This window comes from Carassius auratus, unplaced genomic scaffold, assembly GCF_003368295.1.
Source record: "Carassius auratus strain Wakin unplaced genomic scaffold, ASM336829v1 scaf_tig00217086, whole genome shotgun sequence".
Lineage (NCBI taxonomy): Eukaryota > Metazoa > Chordata > Actinopteri > Cypriniformes > Cyprinidae > Carassius > Carassius auratus.
Window position 1 is genome coordinate 140,379 of NW_020528888.1, and position 21,981 is coordinate 162,359.

General features: G+C 38.1%; 1 protein-coding gene across 2 annotated transcripts in view; it reads right to left on the minus strand.

Annotated features, from left to right (window-relative positions):
* LOC113099917 (BAH and coiled-coil domain-containing protein 1-like) overlaps nucleotides 1-18,143 on the minus strand; it is an 80,273-nt gene extending 62,130 nt beyond the window's left edge. The window contains exon 1 of one of the 2 annotated variants that reach the window (XM_026264830.1): nucleotides 17,456-18,143. In XM_026264830.1, coding sequence (XP_026120615.1) covers nucleotides 17,456-17,627 — 172 coding nt within the window. In that variant the 5' untranslated portion in view covers nucleotides 17,628-18,143. The remainder of the gene's footprint in view (nucleotides 1-17,455) is intronic. The other variant, XM_026264829.1, reaches the window with a different exon arrangement.
* Between the last annotated feature and the right edge of the window lie 3,838 nt (nucleotides 18,144-21,981).

The following is a 21,981-nucleotide window of genomic DNA, read 5'->3' on the forward strand; positions in this document are numbered from 1 at the left end:
CATTTCAGAATAACGTTTATAGGCTATTTAAAGTGGTTTGTTGTAACACTTGCAATAACAGGCCTCCTGAAACAGCAGTTACGCATTCTAACTTTAATTACAGATGCTGGATACGTAGGTGAGCCGCACACCTCCTTCCTGGAAAAGTAGCGAGTCTGGAATAATCCAGCAGCCTAATTACACTGACTCGTCTGAACATGCCACGAGAATCAACTATCAGTATTTATACTGACACAAACACACACTGGCATCTGTCACAGAGCTGGCAAAGACGACCAATAAAAGCACGACTCATATTTGAAGGGAGTTGAACAAGCAGAATGTGGACCCTGAAGAGATGTACCTACAACTCATTAGTTTCTTTTACGGAGACTGCGGGAACAACAGGAACTGTGGGGGAAGCCATGTTCAGCATGCGTACATTTCTCTATGTGTGTGTGCGTGTGTGTGTGTGTGTTATGATAAGGCTCTGATGGTGCTGCAGGCAACCAGGGGTCAGACACCTCATTAAACCAAGAGGAGGAGGAGGAGAAGAGGGCAATTAACCATGATGGGGGAGAGAAAAGCAAACACACTTCATTCACTCATACTCACGCACAAATATGCACACACACACACACACATGCACAGAAACCAAATAAAACAGGAGTGGCTGGATGGGCCCTGATCATTAATGAGTAATCACAGAGACAAACGACTTTTTCCGCTACTCTAGGTACGTGTCCACTTACGCACACACGCATCTAGAGCTTGTGCAAACAGGCAAGCAGAGACCTGCAAATGAATTACTCAAGCTATTCTCTTCTAAACTACTTTAGTCACACTCGCTAAATCCTTCAGGTTGCTCTTTTTCTTCCCCTTTTTTTATTTACCCATAATGATATTTCTGTGCCCTGCCATTGTGTAAGTGTGTGTATGTACAAACCATGTGTATATATGTGGTCATGCTTCTGATGTCTTTCTTGGTTTAGAGTGTTTTTGTTAATCTGCTTAAATTTTCATAGGATGTTTGGTTTATGGTCTTCTCTATGTGTGAGTGTGTGTGTCTGAGGGTTTGCTTAGCAATACTTTGGAGACTTATTTGTCCCCACAAGTTAACAAAATATGACAAAACCTCCATTTGTGAATGTCTAGAGATGTCCTTAAAAGTAAAACTGATGCTTTAAAAAATTATGTGGAAGTTTGCTTTACTATGCTTGGGGAGAAAAGACAAATCCTCCCTTTGGAAAAATGCATGGATAAAGAAACAACATTTTCTAAATATATATATATATATTTTTAAATAACTCTTTTATTATTAATAGATTTTATTCTTAATCAGAGATTGTAATAAATAACATACATACTTTTTTCCTAATAATTCAAAAACTCTTTAATGCTTAATTTACAAAAAAGTCATACGATGTCATCACTTAGATAAAAAAAAAAAGCAATGCAAAAAGTTATAATTTTTTTTTTTTTTTTTTTTAGGTTTTGAGAGAAGTCTTATGTTCACCAAGGCTGCACTTATTTGATCAAAAATACTGCAAAAACAAAAATATCGTGAAATATTTTGTACAATTTAAAATAATTGTTGTATATTTTAATCTATTTTATTATGTAATTAATTCTTGGGAGCAAAATGTAATTTGATTCATATCACAAATAATTCTAATATGCGCATTTAGTGCTCAAATAACCTTTACTGTTGTTATTTGTATTATTACTATAGAAAAGAACATAATTATTCCAAATAAATATATTTTGTAACATTATCATTTTTTTTTTAACTTCGATCAATATAATGTATCCTTGCTGAATAAAAAAAAAAAATGTAAAGGTATCTAAATGTAAAAGTGCAAAAAGGTTTCTGTGTGGGCTAGGTTTAGGGATAGGAGTACATATAAATTAGGTCCGTGTGAAAACAGTAGAGGTCAAAAGGACAGTCTTCACCATGATTTGTACATGTACACACTCACACACTATATAGTGGTCGTTTTTGCAGCTTTGCAAACAATGACACTATATTGTAAGAGTAAATGAGGAGGATGAGGAAGAAAGCAGACACAGAGGAGCAGAGGGGGTGACGCAGCTTCCTGCTCTCTAACTGCTCATTACATCCGATATGCACACACACAAATGTTCTTTCTGTCCAACATGACATTAACCTGCACATGCATGCATGATTTTAAAACCCTCCTTATTTTTTCTTCCACACACACACAAACTCAAAAAGCCCTTGCTAAGCTAAAGCCACACAGCTGGTTTCCTGTTGGAAAGTGGAAATAGCAACACTTGTTGCAGAGGGGTCTAGTCTGGTTGGTCTGGCGGTGTATTGCACCCACACTGGAACAAGCCTCTATATTTGGCCTCTGCAAGAGAGCGTGAAGCACGCCTGAAACCCTAAAGCTGAGGTACAGCAAAACCCTAGCCCTCCCATGTTCAAAATAAGTGATGGGAGGGAGAAAAGGCAGCAGTTTCCTTTGGGGGGTTTTAACAGAAGTGTAACCAAAAACCACTTCTGCTTGGCTTGAACACACATGCAGACTCGAATCAAATGGAAAGAGCTGCTTCTAGAGGGAATTGTTCAGTGTGGCTTGGTCTAAAAAGAGATATAGAGAGAGACAATGACAGAGGGGACGTGTTCACACCACAAACCAAAGCGCTCAATTATGATTTTCTGCTTAAGTTCACTTTTTCATGTGGTTGCTTACATGACTTTTCAAATGTGGCCCATATCAGACATGAGTTTGAACAGGTGATGTTCTTCAACATGCATGCATATGATACTCTAACCTGATGGAGTTTGGGGTAAGTTTTAAATTTAAGGTTTTTAATGTTTTCGAAATAAGTCTCTTTTGCTCAACAGGCTACATTTATTTGATTAAAAATAATGTAATTTCTTAAATAAAAATATTAATTTCTTTAAAATTATCCTACTATGGTATGTTCAACAGAAATACAGAAATCTTTTTGGCTACATTTACAATTTTCCACAATCCAAAAAAAAAAAAGAAAGAAATCATTAAATTGATTAAAACCTAAAAAGTCATTCAAAAAATTATTTGGAATTATATTTCTTACAATATATATGTATATAAATATATATATATATATATATATATATATATATATATATATATATATATATATATATATATATATATATAATAATTAATAAATTTTATTTTTCTTTCTTTCTTTTGTTTATTTGTTTGTTTCTTTATTTAGAAGAGACTGTAGATGGTTCGCACTCTGAAAGACTAGACAAAGTCTTTAACAAAAAGAATCAATCATTTATTTAGAGCAAGAGCAGACGTTTCAGCCATCCAGCTATTCTCAATGCTCATAATCATTTTAATGACAATAATTTGTTTCTTTATTTCAAATTTTGTTCTACTATAAAAGTAATATTTAAGACTGTATGCGTAGAATAAAATTTGCTTGTGAGCCAACATGAAACATTATTGAGTGCACTGAGGATTTGGATACGTTTGTACACTAAAAAGTATAATCTCTTAAAATGACTGGTTTCAAAGATTGCTAAATCATACAAATAAAAACTTTTAAATCTCTGGTTAAGAATGTAAAAAAAAATTCATTTAAGATAAAGTTCTAAACAAGTAAACATGAACAACTAGAAAGGTCATTGAAAGTGCAGCAATGAATGTGGTTTTTGCTGTTCAGACACTGTGTCAGATCTGTGTCACATGAAAAAAAAATCTAATTTGAGACATTTTTAACTACAATGTGAAGCGAGAGAGACAGACAGAGAGAGAGAGAGAGAAGAGAGAGAGTCAGCAGTCTGTATAGTTATCCACTCGTGATCATCGTGTGTTCATGATTCTCTGTGTGTGTTTGAGTGTGTGTGTGTGTGTGTGTGTGTGTGTGTGTGTGAGGGTCATGTTAAAGTTGAGTGCAGTTAGCGAAAAGGTGAGAGTTCCCACCGCTTCCTCTAACAACCCAACACCATCCTCCTAATCAGACCATTTCAGGACACACACACACACACATGCAGGTCAACACAGTCATACAGTTCTCACTGTCTAAAGCCATCTCTCACTCTGCTTCCTCTCATCTTCTTTTTTCTTTTAATTGTTTAACCAAATTTTTGAAAATAGTATGAAATGCCATTAAAAGGTTAGAAAAAAAACTTCACAAGTACTGAAGATGACAATGAACTTTAATTACTGTTCATCAACTAATGTGGACTTTTTTTAATTAATATTTTTCAGATGTAAACTAATTATAAATTAATTTAGCAATATAATAGCAATGCAATTAATAACTAACAGTTCAAGTTGATAAAGACAAAATGTGCACATTTGACCAACAGAGGATCTAAACGTCAGTGTGCCCTTTTGATTCAGTATAAAATGAATTTATTATATATTATTATTTGTGATGGATTTATTTTTATTTGTGATTTATTATTATTTCAAGTTTGCCAGATACACAGAAAAAAAACACAAACTGCTCAATTTTTCAGTGTGTGTGTGTGTGTGTGTCGCAATGTTCCCTCTCTTTCCTCGTTCGTTCCCTTCTGTTCATTCCCCTCCCTGTCGTCCACCTCCATCTATCTGCCTTTTAAATCAATGTGTCTAATAAAGCCATCAGCTGTGCTGAAATATTGGGCAAACATGCACTCAATCAATGCATGCAAATGCCAGCCATCCATTCAGGGCCCTTCTGAATATTGACGGCGCTGCATGGGCGCATCGTTCTGGGGGTTTGTGTATGTGTGTGTTCGACAAATAAAAGCAGAAGGAAGGACACATGAAGGGTTGAGAGAACAGGGAAACCCAAGATAAATGTGTTTCATTTTCTTCTCTCATGGCTCCCAAATGGAGAGAGAGCGAATGGTAGGAAAACAGACTTCCTCTCGAACAGACCTGGAGGCCACAAACACGCCCCTGTTTGAACTTCTGTAGAAATGACATTCACCGTATGAGGAAAGGCAAGGCTGATATCAGATCTGAGGTTAAACGCCTCTGAAAATGAGAAGATTTGAGTGCTATTGTAGCATTGTAACCTTGAGAAAACACAATGCAGCAAATAAGAGACACTGTGGGTTCCACTATACGCTCTAAAGAAACGATTTCTCCCACAAAACGTAAGCCAACTGTAAGGAAAAAAGTAAGATTCATTTGGAGCAAGGGTGAGCTCAGACCTGCAAGATCTGTAGGAGAACCTGAATAAGCCACCTGCAGACAGTCTTTCCAATCCTGGACAATCCCACGAACAGAAAATAATATAAAAGAGTAAACACAGCCGATTTATTGACCTCAACCTAACCTTTGCATTTCCCTGTTGTATGATAAAGGCAGTAGTAAAAACTCTGGTCAGTGTGAGAACTCTCTTTTGAGACGCTGACCAAGAGTCAACAGCTGAGCATTTAGCTCATTCTCTCCCTAACCCCACATCTACACTTGAACTGGCCATGAAAACCAGACCATTAAATATCTAAAAAATAACAAACTATACACAAACATGTCAAAAAGGGGAGCTCATTTTAAATTTGTGGTTGGTAACACTGTTTTAATTCATCAGGCAACAATTTTCGTCTACAGTGCACACAGCAAATTCTTGTGGTTTTTGAGACGCGTTTTGCCAAAATGACTATTTTAACATAGCTTCTTAAAATGCAGTGTTCACTGTGAACAATATACAAAGACGTCCATCAGATGTGTGTGCACATGAACCAACAACTGCAACAAATAACACAAATTTGCTAAAAAAAAAAAATGCACACAAAAAAGAAAATAAAAGTATATAAAATGTTTGTTTATTAGCTGAGGTGGACTGTGTCTCATTGATTTCCTTGCAGTGTAGAAATGTTGGTTTTGCTCACTTGCGCTAACAAACAGCTGCCATGTTGGAAATTCTCTGGATAAGTGAGGTGAGGGGGGCTCTGAAGTGCAAGACTTACGGCTCAATACTCCACAAAGAGGATAAACAGTTATTGAAAGAGTATAAAGTGCGACAACTTAAGAAGGCATATGTTGAAAATAAAGACACAGAGAGATGGAGGAGAAACGAAGTGAAAGGCATGAGCAGGAATAATATTGGTAATATTCAGAGGGGAATGAATGTGTAACTATAAAGGAAATTGAATCACTTCTGCAGATTATAGGTTAAGGATCAAGGCTGCATTACAACGGTGTGTTTGTCCGCACATGTATTACTATGAAACAGAAAGTGTATTGAAGGTGCTGTAAGCAATACGATGCATGAAATGCGATTACCTCTCAGATTTAGCTGAAATAACTATCCAAAGAAATCATACCTCTCTCTGTGACAGCCCTAGGCTGAAAGGAAGCCTTTTTTCAGCCAATCAGAATCATTTCTGCCTGTAAATCATTTAGTACATTCGAGTAGTTTTGGAAAGAGGGTGTGGGAATGAAGTTAACAACAAGGTGGATATTAGAAAACAGCGCCTTTAAATTGAGTATCAGACTAACAGTTGGAAGTGACAGAGAGAGCGAAAGAGAACAAGATGTGAGTGTAAGAGAGCTACAACTTGCAGAGTCACACGGAGAGCTGAATCACAGCCAAAGGGAAGTGTGTATCAGCCAAAGTGTAATCATAGGCCAGTCTCTTGGCTTTTAGGGGAATTAAAGACTGATTGAATGGTCTTTACAGTGGAAACATAACATTGGGCCGCCTCACCGTGTTTGTCTACTTGCTGAAACAGCTGGCTGAAACACTCTTTAACCCAATGAGACGAGCCAATTTATAAAAAGAGTTGCACTAACTTTCCTACAAACCAGCACTCGTTCTATCCATAGATATCCGTCAAGAAGCGAGAAGAGCAGTGCTCCTGGCACCCGGGATGTGGAATTACAATAGCCTCGATTCACGCCTCACATCTTCCCCTCTTTCATCAGGCTGGACTGGCTCCATGTCCTGAGCGTATTTGTGTGTGTGGGTGTGTGTGAATTTGTGTGAGGGGGAGATGATAGGGGAGGACTGTGGGACTTTGACTGCCTCTGTGTTGTGTCCACAGCTGTGTGTAAGGCTCCTGACCTCCAAGCAAAGCCCAGCACAGAGGAGCCACTATCTGGCAGACATGATAGAGGACAGGCCAGGCCAGCCAGACATGCTGAGGGAAGGACCGTAAAGCCTGAGAGACAACACAGCACCTGGCCACAAGGCCTTTGATAACCACTGGCGACTGGAGCCAGCATGACACGCATACACTCATATTGTTAATACAGACAGACACACACAACATACATCACTGGGACAAACACGCACACAGACAAACATGTATTTTCACAAGTTCATGCACATGTTCAAGAATAAAATTAGCAAATTGAGATAAATGGATATTTCACCCAAAATGAACATTTTGACATAACTTACTTTTTACTTGCTACATTACTGTCATAAATTGTATTTATTTATCTTGAAAGAAATTAATTCTTTTCAACCAAGAATCCCTTACACTGATCAAAACTGACAGTGAAAACTTACATTGTTACGAAAATAAAGCCTATATAAATGTTCTATTTTTCCATTCAAGCTTCAAAAAATTTATCACAGTTTCCACAAAAATATGAAGCAGCACAGCTGTTTTCAGGTATGATAATAAGAAATGTTCCTTGAGCACGAAATCAGCATTACAGTGATTTTTGAAGGTTCATGTGACAGTGAAGACGGGAGTAAAGGCTGCTAAAAATGCAGCTTTGCCATCACAGGAATACATTTTTAAATACTAAAATAAAATACAGTCATTTTAAATTGTAATAATATTTCACAGTATTACAGTTTTTACTGTATTCTACAGTGAGCATAAGAGACTTCTTTCAAAATCATTGAAAAAAATCTTACCAACCCCAAAATTTTGAACAGTACCATATGCTTCATTCATCATAGCTCTATTCTATTAATTTAGTCAACAATTGACTCAATAACTTATTTTATATATATATATATATGACACAAAGTTGACACTTCAGTGAAACCAAACTGAGAACTAAAATGAACTAAAAAGGCACTGAAAAGTTCCTTTGGGAGGAATAAACTTGAGCTCACAGACAAAACTATGAGGAAAAAACAAGGTAATCAGTTTAGTATTTTCTTTATCATTGCAAACACATAATCTCTAAACTGTAGGCAAATTATTTATGTGGCTAATTTATTTTCGCCTGACTTCCGTCAGCTCCCTGGGAACTGCTTATTTTCTTCACAATCAGATGCAGGATGTTGATTTGAAGGACTAGAACAGGAATACAAGAATTATTGAATCAAAATATGCCTGATGAATGCCATAATCTATTGCGTAGCATGCATGAGGCTCGTCTTGTTGCAGCAAAAGCACTATTACATTGATGTGTCTCATGTAAAAGCATCTTATAATTACAGTACTATAATGAAAACAATGCAAATGCTGTGAAAGGAAGGAAAAAGGAATGGCAAATCCGTGATCAGAGCTCCTCACATTAATGAACATACACTGCTGTGAACCCTTCAGAAAGTCATTACACAACTTTCCCTTTCATTAATCAGATACTCTTTCTTTCCCCAAACTCTCAATTTCTGTTACTCTTTTTCTTTTGCCATTTCAATCTTTCTTTGTCACTATCTCTGTCTTTCATTTACATGGTTCCCTGTACCCTGTCCCACCGTCTCTCTCTCTCTCTCTCTCTCTCTCTCTGCGGTGTTTAATGTGCCGGCAGTGTTTACACCCCAGACAGCGGGTGCAGCACTTTAATCTTGGTGTCTACATGACATCAGCACTCTCGCTGAAGCATAAACCATAGTGGAAAGAACACACACACACACACACACACACACGTATACATTATATTCACACATATATCGCCTCCTTTCTTCCTTTCTTGTCTTTCTCTTTCTTCCTTCCTCCTTTCCTCTCCGTTTCCTTGTTTCCTGTCCATCCATCCCTCCTCCATTTCTTCTCAATTATTCTTCCTTTCACCTAATTTATTTTGGTAACCTTCCTTCCTTTTCTCTTTCTTTCCATTACACCACTTTTCTGACTAATTTCCTGTTCTTTTCCTTAATTTCTATCTTTTCCTTCCTTTTCTTCCCTGTCCACTCTTCCTTCCATTTTCTACCGTTTTCTTTCTACTTGCTTTCCTTCCTCCTTTCTTATTTCCTTCTTTTCTTTGATCCTTCTTTCCACCTCCTTTCAGACTCCTTTATTTTTCATTTCCCAAATATCCCTTCTCCTTTTTTAAATTTTTCCCTCCTTCTTTGTCTTCCTTTCATTGTCTACCTTTTCTCCTCCTTCCCAGGTTTCTTTCTTTTTTCTTCTATCCTTTACCGCACCTTTCATAACAGTTTGTCCCTTCCTTCTGTTCTTCTTTCTTTCCATTTCCCTAACTTTAATTTTTTTTCTACTTTTCTTCCTTTCTTACATTCCTTTCATCCCTTTTTCCTGTTAGTGTTCTCCTGTTCTTTCCTAATGTATTTTTTCTTGTATTTCCCCTACCTTTCCAGTTTTTTTCCTTCTTCCCTTCCTTCTTCATTTTCTTCTCCTTTCCTTTCTCCCTCTTCTCACCCTGATCCACACCTCTATTCTGGGGTCCAGTGAAAGATGAGGTCTTCTAATCCCCCTCTAACCAACCAGTATCAGTGTGAACGTGAGGCTCAGAAACTCCAAACCCAGAGAGGGATTACCAGCAGCCCTGAGTCTCATTCTGCCCTGCAAACTATGACTCAGGAGAGACTTATAACAGCACGCGCTCTCATATGCACCAACCCCATAAGCTGCATCATCTTTAAAAAAAAAGTCAATTGTTGAATAATTGCCTACTTGTCAATAAGCAGACACTTTCATTTAAAGCTGTTTACAGTACTTTAATTACAGGGACAATTCCCCTGGAGCAAGCTCAGGTTAACTGCCCTGCCCAAGGGCACCGTGATCCTCAGTATCGCTGCAGTTCAGGGGTCACCCCTATCTGGGAACACACCTGTTTGGGTCGCCAGCCCAGAGCTATTATCACCAGGCAACCAATATCCACTTATATGTGTGTGTGTTGGTCTGAATGTGCATAAATAAACAAGTTTACTGACGTTAGCCAATTCATTTTCAAAGCTAGAGATCTGTTTTTGGGAAAAGAGTGATAATAAGGGTAGACTCTTATAGACTTTCACACGCACACACACACACACACACACACATCAACACACTGACACCCCACTTTCCCTTGTCAACGGCCCCTCTGTATGTAATCATGCATTCCTCTTCAATCCAAATCACAGTTATTATGTTGCCATACTGATAGCTGTTAAGCACGTTTGTGTCCTAATTGAGCCGACTGTGACCGCACAGTACACCTGACCAGAGATCAGCTGCCAAAGCTGGACAGAACAAAGCAGGCAAGCCAAGCCATACTGCATCCGTTTAAGCAGTTTAGTGTTAAATCGAAGCATTTTAGGAGACGAAGTGGTGGGGGGGGGGGACTCTTTTAGATTATTGGAATGAGACCCGCATGTTTTGACATGTTATTCGCTTCACAGAATTTGACTTGTGGGAGGAGTGAAGCTGAGAATTTGTCTGGTCAAATAAGGGTTCGTTTTTCTGTGCATTCTGGGTAAAAATGCAAAGGCCGGAGTCCAGAAATAGAACAGGGGCTATTATGGGATGCATGGAAGGCTGGCTCCGTGTTCAGGCATGACTGTGTTGTCACGGTGGTCACGGCACTGTCTTGCCCCACAGCTAGCCAACCTCCTGCTGAGTCTGAAAAACACTAATCAGAACCAGAGAGAGACAGACAGACAGAGAGTGCGACAGAGAAAAAAAAACAAGCAAGTTCTTGCCTAAAAGGAAAAAAAATAATAATAAAAATGCAAACAAAAAAGATTCAGGAAGACGATTAGGGAGGGATGAAAGTGAGAAGGGAAAACTTTACAAGCAATCAAAGCACAGGCCAAAACACAAAGGCTATGCGTCAACCGGAGTTTTGTTTTAATCAGAGAACATGAAAATATTCAGACATGCGGCTCGAAAGCAACAAGTCAATCTCAAATTAAAGCCTTCGCTATAACGAGAGAGAGGAGAAAAAGAGGAATACAGAAAGAGAGAGAGAGAGAGAGAGAGAGAGAGTCCCTCGAGACTGATTAATATTGAATTCCTGATGCTAATCTTTGTTTTGAGCTTTTTTTTCTTTACTGGTGTGGAAGCCGATGTGTCCTTAAAAAGCATGCTTTATGTATATTTAATGAAGGCTCTGCATACATTTGCAGCTCTCGTCTTGCTGTGTGGTATCCCACCCTCACATGATCACATAATGTCACATACTGCGGAAGATACCCAAATATCAAAGTATTCAATGTGCCTATTATAATAGTCACATGAATATGTTTAATAATGCAAAATAGTGAGTAGCATAGAAAAAAAAGGTATTCAATTATAACTACATGAATAAGGTAGTCAGTGTGTGTGTGTGCGCCTGGTACATACAGGTGTCAGATACCATTGCAGCATAAAATCCTTGATGATATTTCCTGATATCATCTTAGTATCTAATGGTGATGAGCTCAGCATAACTGTGAAATTGCATGTGCCAAGGTGGGACGATCCGACCTTGTTGAGAACACACAGACTGATTGATTATTGATCACTGTATGCACACACACGCAAAAAAACACGCAGAAATTATACAGCATCCATGATTCAGAACACTCGCATAACCCCCCCCCCCCCCCCCCACCCTCACCCCCCAAAAAAGGTGGAAGTGTGTTTTGTAGGTCATCCTAGCATACACAGTCATGCCTGTCACTAGATTCCTCGTCCAATCACACATCCTCACCACAGAATTGAAACACTTTCAAGATTTTGTTTTTGCAGCCCATTTAAAATGTCACTTTTCTCTTACTATCAGACATCAAAGCCAGTGTGGAGGGCTTTTGTTTTCTAAGCCAAATCCCAAAATTGTTTCTTATTTACAACAAATGCAGGCCGAGTCAAAAATTGGACTTAATAATGACAGCAGTGCATGAGACAGTGCATGAGGGAAAGAGTGCGGGAGGAGAGAGAGATTCCCCACATGGTTAAAATATGCTGTGGTGGTTGAGTCCATCAGTTGAGGTGTCACAATGAAAAGTATCTCACAGGATGTAGCAAGCAGCATGCAAGCACACACACACATACACATGAAAGAAAGAACACATTCTGCTCAAACTCCGCACAAAACTTGTGAATTTACAGGGCTCAACAAAAAAGATAGTCGCTGGCACGGGTCAGTGTATGAAATATCTGAATTTTTTTTTAAATACTAAAAACAGACATTATAAATAGTTTGTTGTAAATTGTAAAATAATAAATACAAAAATATATTTTCTAACAAAAATGTATATTCAATTATATACATATATATATATATATATATATATATATATATATATATATATATATATATATATATATATATATATATATATATATATAATAAAATAAACAATTCCAAATAAAATTGATTTTAGATTTAGATCAGAACTACTCACAGAAATGTAAACCACTTAAATCAATATAAACCAATTCCCAAAGCACTAAAGAAAGCCCTTACAAGTTTAAGAGAAGATGCGTGTAACATCCTAAGGGAAATGTGTCAAAATGAGTGAGATAGTTGAAAGAATCACATATACATATAATAAAATGAAAAGAGAAAAAAAATGCTGGGTGTTAAACTGATGAAATCCAAACAGCAGTGTTGACGAGTCATGAGAGCTGTTTTCTTGTGAAAAAAAAAATTGAGCCAGTAGGAAATGGAAGAAGAGGAGGAGATTGAGAAAGAAAGAAAGAAAGAAAGAAAGAAAGAAAGAAAGAGGGAGTCTGACAGCTGTATAAATGAGCTCTGTAGCTCATGGTGCTCCAGAGTACTGCTTCATTGTTGTGCTGATCCAATGCACAGCAGATGAACCCAGGGTTTAAAAGTTGAACTGTGTGTGTACGAATAAGTGTCTACCGACCCTTATTTGCTTGCATCCTTTAACGGGTTTAGCTTATGTGTGTTTTTGTGCGATTGTATCTGTGTGCATATTACAAGCCCTCCCACTGAGCATTTTTTATCCCAGTCAGCTCTCAAGTATCAGTTGCAGAAATCCAAGTTGGAAGGGTGACAATTTTCGGATTTGGTGTGAAAACACCATATCATATGTCAGGTGCATATTAGGTGCATACATATCTGACTTGCCATGCATGCATTCACAGTTCCTCATTTAAACCCTCCTGCTTTGCATTTTTTTAAATGTACTGTTTGTAGGCCTATGTTTTGTCAGTATTTAAAGAAAACCACATTCATTGAAGAACACCAAAGCATATTCGGTGCCATAAGATATTTTGAAATGATATTTCAATTCTATCATCATTTGAAAGTGAAAATTGTGACATTTGCCAATTATGGTAACCCATACTCGGAATTGGTGCTCTGCATTTAACCCATCCAAGTGCACACACAAAGCAGTGAGAAGTGAACACACCGTGAACACAGCAGTGGAGCAGTGGGCAGCTATAGATCCAGCACCCGGGTTGCAACTGGGGGTTCAGTGCCTTGCTCGAGGGCACTTCAGCCATGGGTATTGAGGGTGGAAGAGAGTGCTGTTCATTCACTCACCCCACCTACAACTCCTGTCAGCACCGAGACTCAAACCAGCAACCTTCCAGTAACTAGTCCAGCTCTCTAACCATTAGGCCACGCCTGCCCCATTTCCTCACTTTAATGCAATCTAAAACTGACTTTCACGAAAGATTTTGAAGAACAGTTTTTTTGTCTTTACAACTAAAGTCAATGCGTTGCAAAACGAAATTAGACAACATTTACTTACTTCCAGTGTATTTGTGGACAGAAAAAAAGTAATGGCATAAAATGGCATAAATGCAATGACACAAAGGTGACAAATTATAAAAGATTCAAATATGACAGAACTATTTTTAGATGAATGCAGGTGAGCCGCTTCAGCTCTTTTGGAAAGCACCACGTTACCCCTGATCTCATGACTTTAATACTGCACAGCTGTGCTTTTGAGAAACGCGGCCCTAATCAATAGTCACAGGCATCGAAAGTGATGTTATTCCGGGCGCTGAAGCGGGTAATACATATTTTATAGGTGCACATAAGAAGGTGTACGTATCAAATATTAATAAATGATTTTCTGCCGACACTGATGACGTGTAGATGCATTGTTTGAGAGGGCAGCGGTGATGGGTGCAATCGGACCAGGGTGTTGGGACTTGGGACACTCTCAGCCTACTGAGGCACATCAAACAGTGAAAGAAGAGAGTGTGAGGTGAAGGAGGGTGGGGGCGATGTCGCTTCTGCCAAAGAGGCTCTGCAGAATCACACACACACATACACAGAGCGTCGTACACTCGCCGCGCAGCACTCAGCTGGCAGGCATAGTGAGTGGCGATGGAACACGCAAGGCTCTGTGCTACCAAGCAGAGGTAATTGGGCCAGATTACCAACCAGGTGGAAGCATTCAGCCTCTCTTTTTCCTCTTCTCACTCTCGCTCTTTTATTCACTTTCACTCTTTACTCTATTTTGGAGCAGCGAAGGAATTTTACGCCATTTCAGAAGTTATCGGACAAAGGTGGAATCAAACACAAACGTTCATGCCAGATCAGAATCAAATTCCAAAGACGATGTAATTAATTTAGCATTAATCTATAAAAGTGATCCGTTAAAAGTCAGGGACTGTGCAGAGAGAGGCACAAGTGAAAAGGAGAGAGCAATGAAGAGAGATACTAACTAGACTCAAGCGAACGCACTAATTTAAACTACGAGCCCTATCAAAGGCGAAGAGCCTGGGGGCAGCAGGGCTGCACCGCAGAGGAACGAGTGGACGAGGAGGGTGAGACAGGTTCGGATCAACAGCAGCAGCAGACACGGCATTGTTAAATCAGGACTCAAGGCACACAGAAGCGGAGAGGAAGTGATATGAAAGAAGGCCGACCAAAGCTTGACAGGGCAGACCACTGCTCTTGCAGAAACATGGCACAAAGCTACAAAATCACTCTGTAACGCCGAAGGTGAGGGCAAACGAACGCTTGGATGACTGTGACAGACAGGGTGCCACCTAATTTAACTGCGGGTTGCTGTTAATTGTAACCGAGAAAAACTCATATCATTCTGTTTCTCAGTCTATATTTGTATTTTTGTGATTCAGTAAAAGGGTAGCACTGCAGTAGGCCAGAATGCATTTCTTACGTATTTTCACAGTCATTCAATTCTTTTTACACACTCCTTCCATCCTGCACTTTTGGGAATACAGTTTATAAGTGTGATTGTCTGAAATAATACATTTCAACTAAGAGGAATTTATATATATATATATATATATATATATATATATATATATATATATATATATATATGCTTAGCCTTTATCCCATCATTACATACAAAATTACTTTCCTCCCAGTATGATGTAAAATAATACAACAGTATCATCGTAGGCCTATACTACCTATTCTGCAGAAAAGACACCTGTGTTGATTTAAAAAAAAATAAAAATAAAGCCACAGCGGAAGAACATGAAATTGATACGCGCGCAAACACGCATACTCATACACGCATACACAGAAGTAATGATGCTCCTGTATGGCATGAGCTGGCCTTGAGGCAGACGTTACAGACATCTGCTGAGGATATGGAGGAAAGAAAAGAAAGAGAGAGAGAGAGAGAGAGAGAGAGAAGGAGGGGGTGAAAAGAAAGAAGAAAAGGAGATCGTACTGTACACATTAGCCGCGCGCACTGCTGCGCAGCATTTGAGGTGCACGCGAGTCTTCAGCAGCACAACAAGATCCATCAATCTACTGTCGGTTTGGCTTTTAAAATGCATTCAGCTCGACGATAGTCGTCGAAGAAATAGATAATGAACCGATTCAATATATTTGAGATGAAAAATAACGACAGGGAGATGTACATTTACTCGAAAGCAGCTATTGTAAGAGGCTGTATGTTTTATAGAGTTTATCTTGCGGACCTTCGTAGTTTGTCTCTGTGTGAGGTAAGAGGACGGAGTTATTTGTGTAAGGAACAAATAAAAATACTTTAAGAAGGCAGTGGGTGAGGGTATAGCAACGGGAGGCCGAAGAGGAAGACAGCCGCTGACGACCCCTTCAGTACCCGCGCGCTTTCACCGTGCGCCGGGGACCGTCGGGGTCAGCGGGATCGCGCTGCTGAAATTTCATTTGAGCCTCAATTTCATTGAGAAACTTCATCATTCACACAGCAAACGTTATGCATGGAACAAAACTGAATGACTTCAGCTGAGTCTAAAACACAGCGAATGTAATGTCTCATTCGTATTCAACTGAAAATAATTCATACACACACACACGTAAACACACAAGATAACAAGTCAAGGGTTAATATGAGAAATTATAAGTGTTAAGCTATAGGCCTATGAAAAGAAAATAATAAAGGGGAGGGGGATATATTTACAAACTTACTGATTAAAACAACACCAAAGTGAGTTTAATTTAATTCATTGTCCATAACTATTGAAACTGCTGAAGTCATTAGAACACATCAAAAGGGTGGTTATGTCAACCATAGGAAATGTTATAAAAGAAAAAAAGAAAAACTGTGGAATTACGTACATACTGTGATATTCTCTGATTAACAACAGAAGCTGAAGCATTCACAGACTGATGCATTCATGTGCACATACATACAAACCTATGAACTCATTAATAACCAAAATGCTAAGTGTACCTCTATCCCAAAGGTACTTTGAAAGCTGGAGACACTTGTTAAATCTAATGCATGCACTGTCAACTCATTCGCACCCCGTCACATCGCTCAATATAGAAACCGGATTTTCTGGTATCACAGATGCCTCTTTTAGCGCGCGCGCACACACACACACACACACACACAAACACACAGAGCTACTGACCCCAATCTTGGAGAATTCTCGAACCACAGCTAGCACACTTGTGTTAACTTTAAGCAGCTATGGCAGCAAACCGCTCAAATATGCAACCTAATAATTAACAGAAAATCATGGGGATTTACTAGAATAGATACTACCGAATAACTTATTTTGTCAAAGAAAACTAGATCTCTGAATGAGCGCGAAACAATCAGGGCAATCCAGCTATAAAGTAACTGTTCATTATCAACAAAACAGTAGCCTATATTCATGAAATCATCAGAAATAAATTTATATACCAAAAATAAATTAAATTGTCCAAAAATAATTATCTAAATTTTATTTTATTTTCTCATACCGTTTGCACTGCTTTAAACTAGAAACAACCAGCCTTTCAGCTCCTGTCAGAGTTTATGCAAGTAAACTGTTCAATGAAACGCTCATATTCAATCAGATTTGACTATATGGAGTCCATAGCAATTGCTCATTTCCAAAAAAATACCTTAATTTCCCAATAAAATTAAGTATTTGTAGCCTAATTACACTTCCGTGCGCTGCTGTGAAAAGATAAAGGTATGTTTTAAAGGCACTGAATTATCCACATGGTAAAACAAACATATCACTTACCTGAATGTGGAGGCATCGGTATGTGTGAGGGGTAATATTTCCCAGGCTGAAAGTGACCGGGATGCTGCACAGTCGTGTGCCCGGCAGGAGTGATCCTCGAGGCGCCTCTGTGAACCAGCGCGCCTCGCTCTGCCAGAAGGTGCGGCGGAGGAGCGAAATCCCGACCTTCCATCCCGAGAAAAAAACGATAAATCCGATATCCAGAGCGGGAAACCACGAGAACCGAACCGAACGCTGCCCAGATGTTATAATCCCGTTAAGAGTTTCGCTTAGGTCTTGCATTCAGCACAGTTTTGGCTCTGACGGCCAAAAAAGTAGGTTATGTCCCAGTCATGTTTTCTGCAACACAAAAATCATAAAATATAGTTTAAATTACAAACTAGTTACACGAGCGAGTAATGCAAATCCACAAGATCGTATCATGTTATCCTTTAGATGTGTAATGGAAATCCTTCATTGAAAACATGAATGTACGTCCATTGCTGCGACTGCTGCCTCAACAAATTCTCCGCTCGTTTCTCTCATCTCACCACATTTGAGCGAGCTTGCAGCACACCTCCACTTTTACACGGAAGACTCACTGCAGGCTATACACCATTCACAGAAAGATGCCAGGATCAATACATTCTTACAGTATCTTTAAGCCTATACGGAAAACCAAGGACATTTTTAACCAAAAGAATGGGAAAAACTGACAAAGCAAAAACAATCTTTCTGTCTTTCACCCACTAGACATTAAGAAACATTAACATTAAGAGAATTTATAATCGCTGAATGGTATGACTGCGTTCATTACAAAACACTAATTATAACTTTAAATGTAATTTATTTATAAATGTATTTAATTGTCATTCCAGTTAATGAAACTGCTTTGTTCATCAGATAGGTTTTCAATAACAGTACGAGGGTAACAGCACACGGATGACGGCGTCTATATTTCACCTTTGGCCTCCAGTCCTAATCACGGGTACAAGCAATATAAAAATATATAAGCAATATAAAAAGTATGATCTTGTCATGGTAAAATGGTGCATTTAGACATTTAGACAATTGTCAGACGCTGTTTCTAATGCACGAGATTTGTTTCAAAACATCCTCAACGTTGCGACAAGGTATATTTTTTTGCCAGACTAATGGAAATTGTGAGGTAATAAAAGAAAGTCTGCAAAACAGAATTAAAAAAACTCATGCTCATGGTCTTAAGTGCTTTCCTCATCCCACTGAATCACAGATAAGGAAACAAAGACATTTTGATCAAGTTTGAAAATCTATAGCTGTGCTTTCCATTTATTCGAAATCACAGAATATAAATGAAAGACAGATATTTGACGTTCAGAACGCTGAACGTCTGTTGGATGTTTCAACGTATTTGCTGACCGAGGCCTTAAAACGTTGGAAGTTCCCAGTTTGGAATGAAGAATGGTTGCGGGGCGAAACTGAAATTGCTGTAAGCCCTATACTGCTCTCATTAAAAAAACGAAAACTGAAAATAGAGAGAGGTTATAGAATAGTGAATGAATTGACACAAAATGACATATTATATATATATATATATATATATATATATATATATATTATATACATACACACACACACACTCAAATAATGACATAAGATTAAATTCCTAAATAATGAGCTCTCTGAAGAGTTGAATGTAGGCTAGTGCAACGTTTTTGCACTGAAAAAGGACATTTCAGCAAACATGGATTATGTCTGTGACATCATAACTTCATTTAAAGAAGTTGGGCACAAATTTTAAAGCATGGGGTATCTGAACTCAGTAACCTCCCAGTAATAACCAAAGCCGAAGTTCTAACATTTATTGGGATCTGAGATCTATTAGATTTGGCTCGGCGGACGGACGGGAGGTGAGGAGGAACGCATGACAGAACAGGCAGAAGGATTTGAAATGTCTTTTTAAGCTCTGATAAAAGTCAGACAATTTTATGAATCATGGTATAGCAGTGTAAAATATGTATATATAATAAAGGCCTAAAAAGACTAAGATTTAATTAACAAGCCTATGCTCAGTTGTACTAATAACAACTGCCCAATATCTATTCTAAATGTAAACTGTAGAAAGGTAAAAGCGCTTATAGGCCAAATTAGCCTACTTCTGCCAGATTTCACGTCCATTTGCATAGCAGCTTGCGAATGCATGTCTTTCAAAAAAATATATTATTCACACTTGTGTTTTATCCATTCTTGGTCAATAAGACACTAAGGCCTTCGCTCTAATACTATTCCTTCTTTATTCAGAATGATGCGGTAAATAGCAGTTCAGAATTACACAGATCTTTTATTATTATAATAATGATTATGACGATTATTTTTTATTATAGTTGTTGTTTTTGTTGTTGACATTATTACTATTGTAATTATTAGCCTATTTTTGTTCAAGGAAAGCAATAGAGTTAGATGAAAATAATGGATATTTTTCTTTCACCCCTCTGCAATAATTTTGAACAACGCCAGATGTTCTTAAAAAAAGTAAGATCATTTCTTGAAGGCAAATGTTTATTATTGCACGCATATAAATGTATACAATATAAACGAATTACTTACTGGTAAGTTATTCCTTGTAAAACAATAAATGGGTTTAAAAAAAAAAAAAACATGTCAAAAAATACGTGAAATAGCAGAAGCAGAATAAAGCATATGGAAATGGTTACATCCTAGAGTCTGCAGATTGCAGTGGGTGTGCAGTGCAAGTTCGGAGATGCACCGTAGTAGTAAGAGCTTCTGCTGAATCGAGCCCCGTACAAGCAGTCAGAGGTTCTTTCCTGAATGTGCTAGTGCCACTCAGAAAGAAGAGGGGGAGGTGACTGGGGGAGCAGTCGCGCCCATTGGTCTAATACCTACATGTCAATAAGCTCGTGCAGCGCGCCCCAGGATAAACAGTGGCTCCGATTGGATGGCGCTCTGAGCCAATGGCATGTCAGCTGGATCAACTAAACAAAAACGGCGGGCGCTTTATTTGAGCTTTCCTGTCTCGCGACGAGTTCAGTGTGAGGCACGACCACGTGGTTACTTATGCCAGCCTAGAGTACCATTATTTAAAATACTTCAAACAAAAAGAAGAAACATAATTCACAACATTTGAGTTTCCTCTCTGCCTTTAAGATGAGGAAAAAACAAGCTTTTATGCAGATATGACAAATTATAAATTGCCAGCATGTATTGATGTAGCTACTGTGGGACAACGTCATCTAGTGTATAAAACCCCAATTGAAGGGAAAAACTAAATATTCATTGAAAATATCACCAGCCAAACACAAATGAAGACATAAGAGCAATGAAATCTCTAAAAAAAAATGTTTTAACCCATTTTGTGAATTATACAGTATTACTGAATTTTAAGACACTTCACTGCACATTAGGTTTAAGGAAATGACAAACAAAGCTCCAGTCAAATTTACAATAATAACCCAGAACATATAATGATGTAAATAATCAGTTAAAGCGAAAACTGTGTTGCAATGGCAAAGGAAGGGTTAAAAACCTGGGCCTCGTCCTGAAAATAGTTTGATTGGTTGGCGTATTTCCAGAGCGCTGTCAATCATAGAATGTAAACAACGCTCTGATTGGCTGCTGTCCAGTCCGCCACTGGGCTGCCTGAAAAAAGCAATTACTGGCCTTGCGGTTTCAAGGCGACCCAGTGTTGGACGATGAAAGGAGATAAGGAGGGGCGGTTTCAAGGCCTCCCCTAGGCGAACCTCGTTGGCCCAAAAGCTAAAGGAGAGTCAAGAGTGACTTAATCAAAGGGAATGCGTTAAAAAGGGGGAAATTACATGTTGTATTAAATTTAAACTAGGCCTATAGATTCTCGGATTAATATCGCTTAATTCAACAGTAACATGATAATTTTAATACATGGAATCTAATAGACTAAAACAGTAGAAGTCTGGAAATGAAGGCAAAAGCGAGCAAACGGTTGAGTAGGCGTAGGCCCTATTGAGGATTTTTTTACGATGAAATGTGAAAACTCACTGACTGAGACTTCTATTTTTGAAGGGATATTAAATAACAATAAGTAGCTAGTAGATGGCCGTAAAATATAAACTAACAATTACACACTAATAATGAAACTATTATAGACTACGCCGTTCTTTTTCTTTCGGCTACAAATGCAATTCAGCAAAACCTTGGTGAGTAAAAACTAGAATATGACTATTAACAGAATGTATTCATTATTAATATAGCCTAGCTGTTTATATTATAAGGTCTGTAGGCCTATTAAAATTTATTTTTCATTATAAAAATATAAAATTATTTTTAACTTTTCCCTTTTATCATTAAACATATGCTTATATATATATATTATATATATATATAATATATAGTAATGTTTTGTTTTGTTTTGTTCTTATATGGTTTACAATACTCTGCTGTTTTCCTTTCCTTGTTAACTTTAACCCATGAAACTTCACCCAGGAAAACCTTCTGCACACCACCATAACACAAACCTAAGGGCAACTTCAGCTAGGCCACTGGAAGAACTGTAATTTCATGAATATATAGTGGGC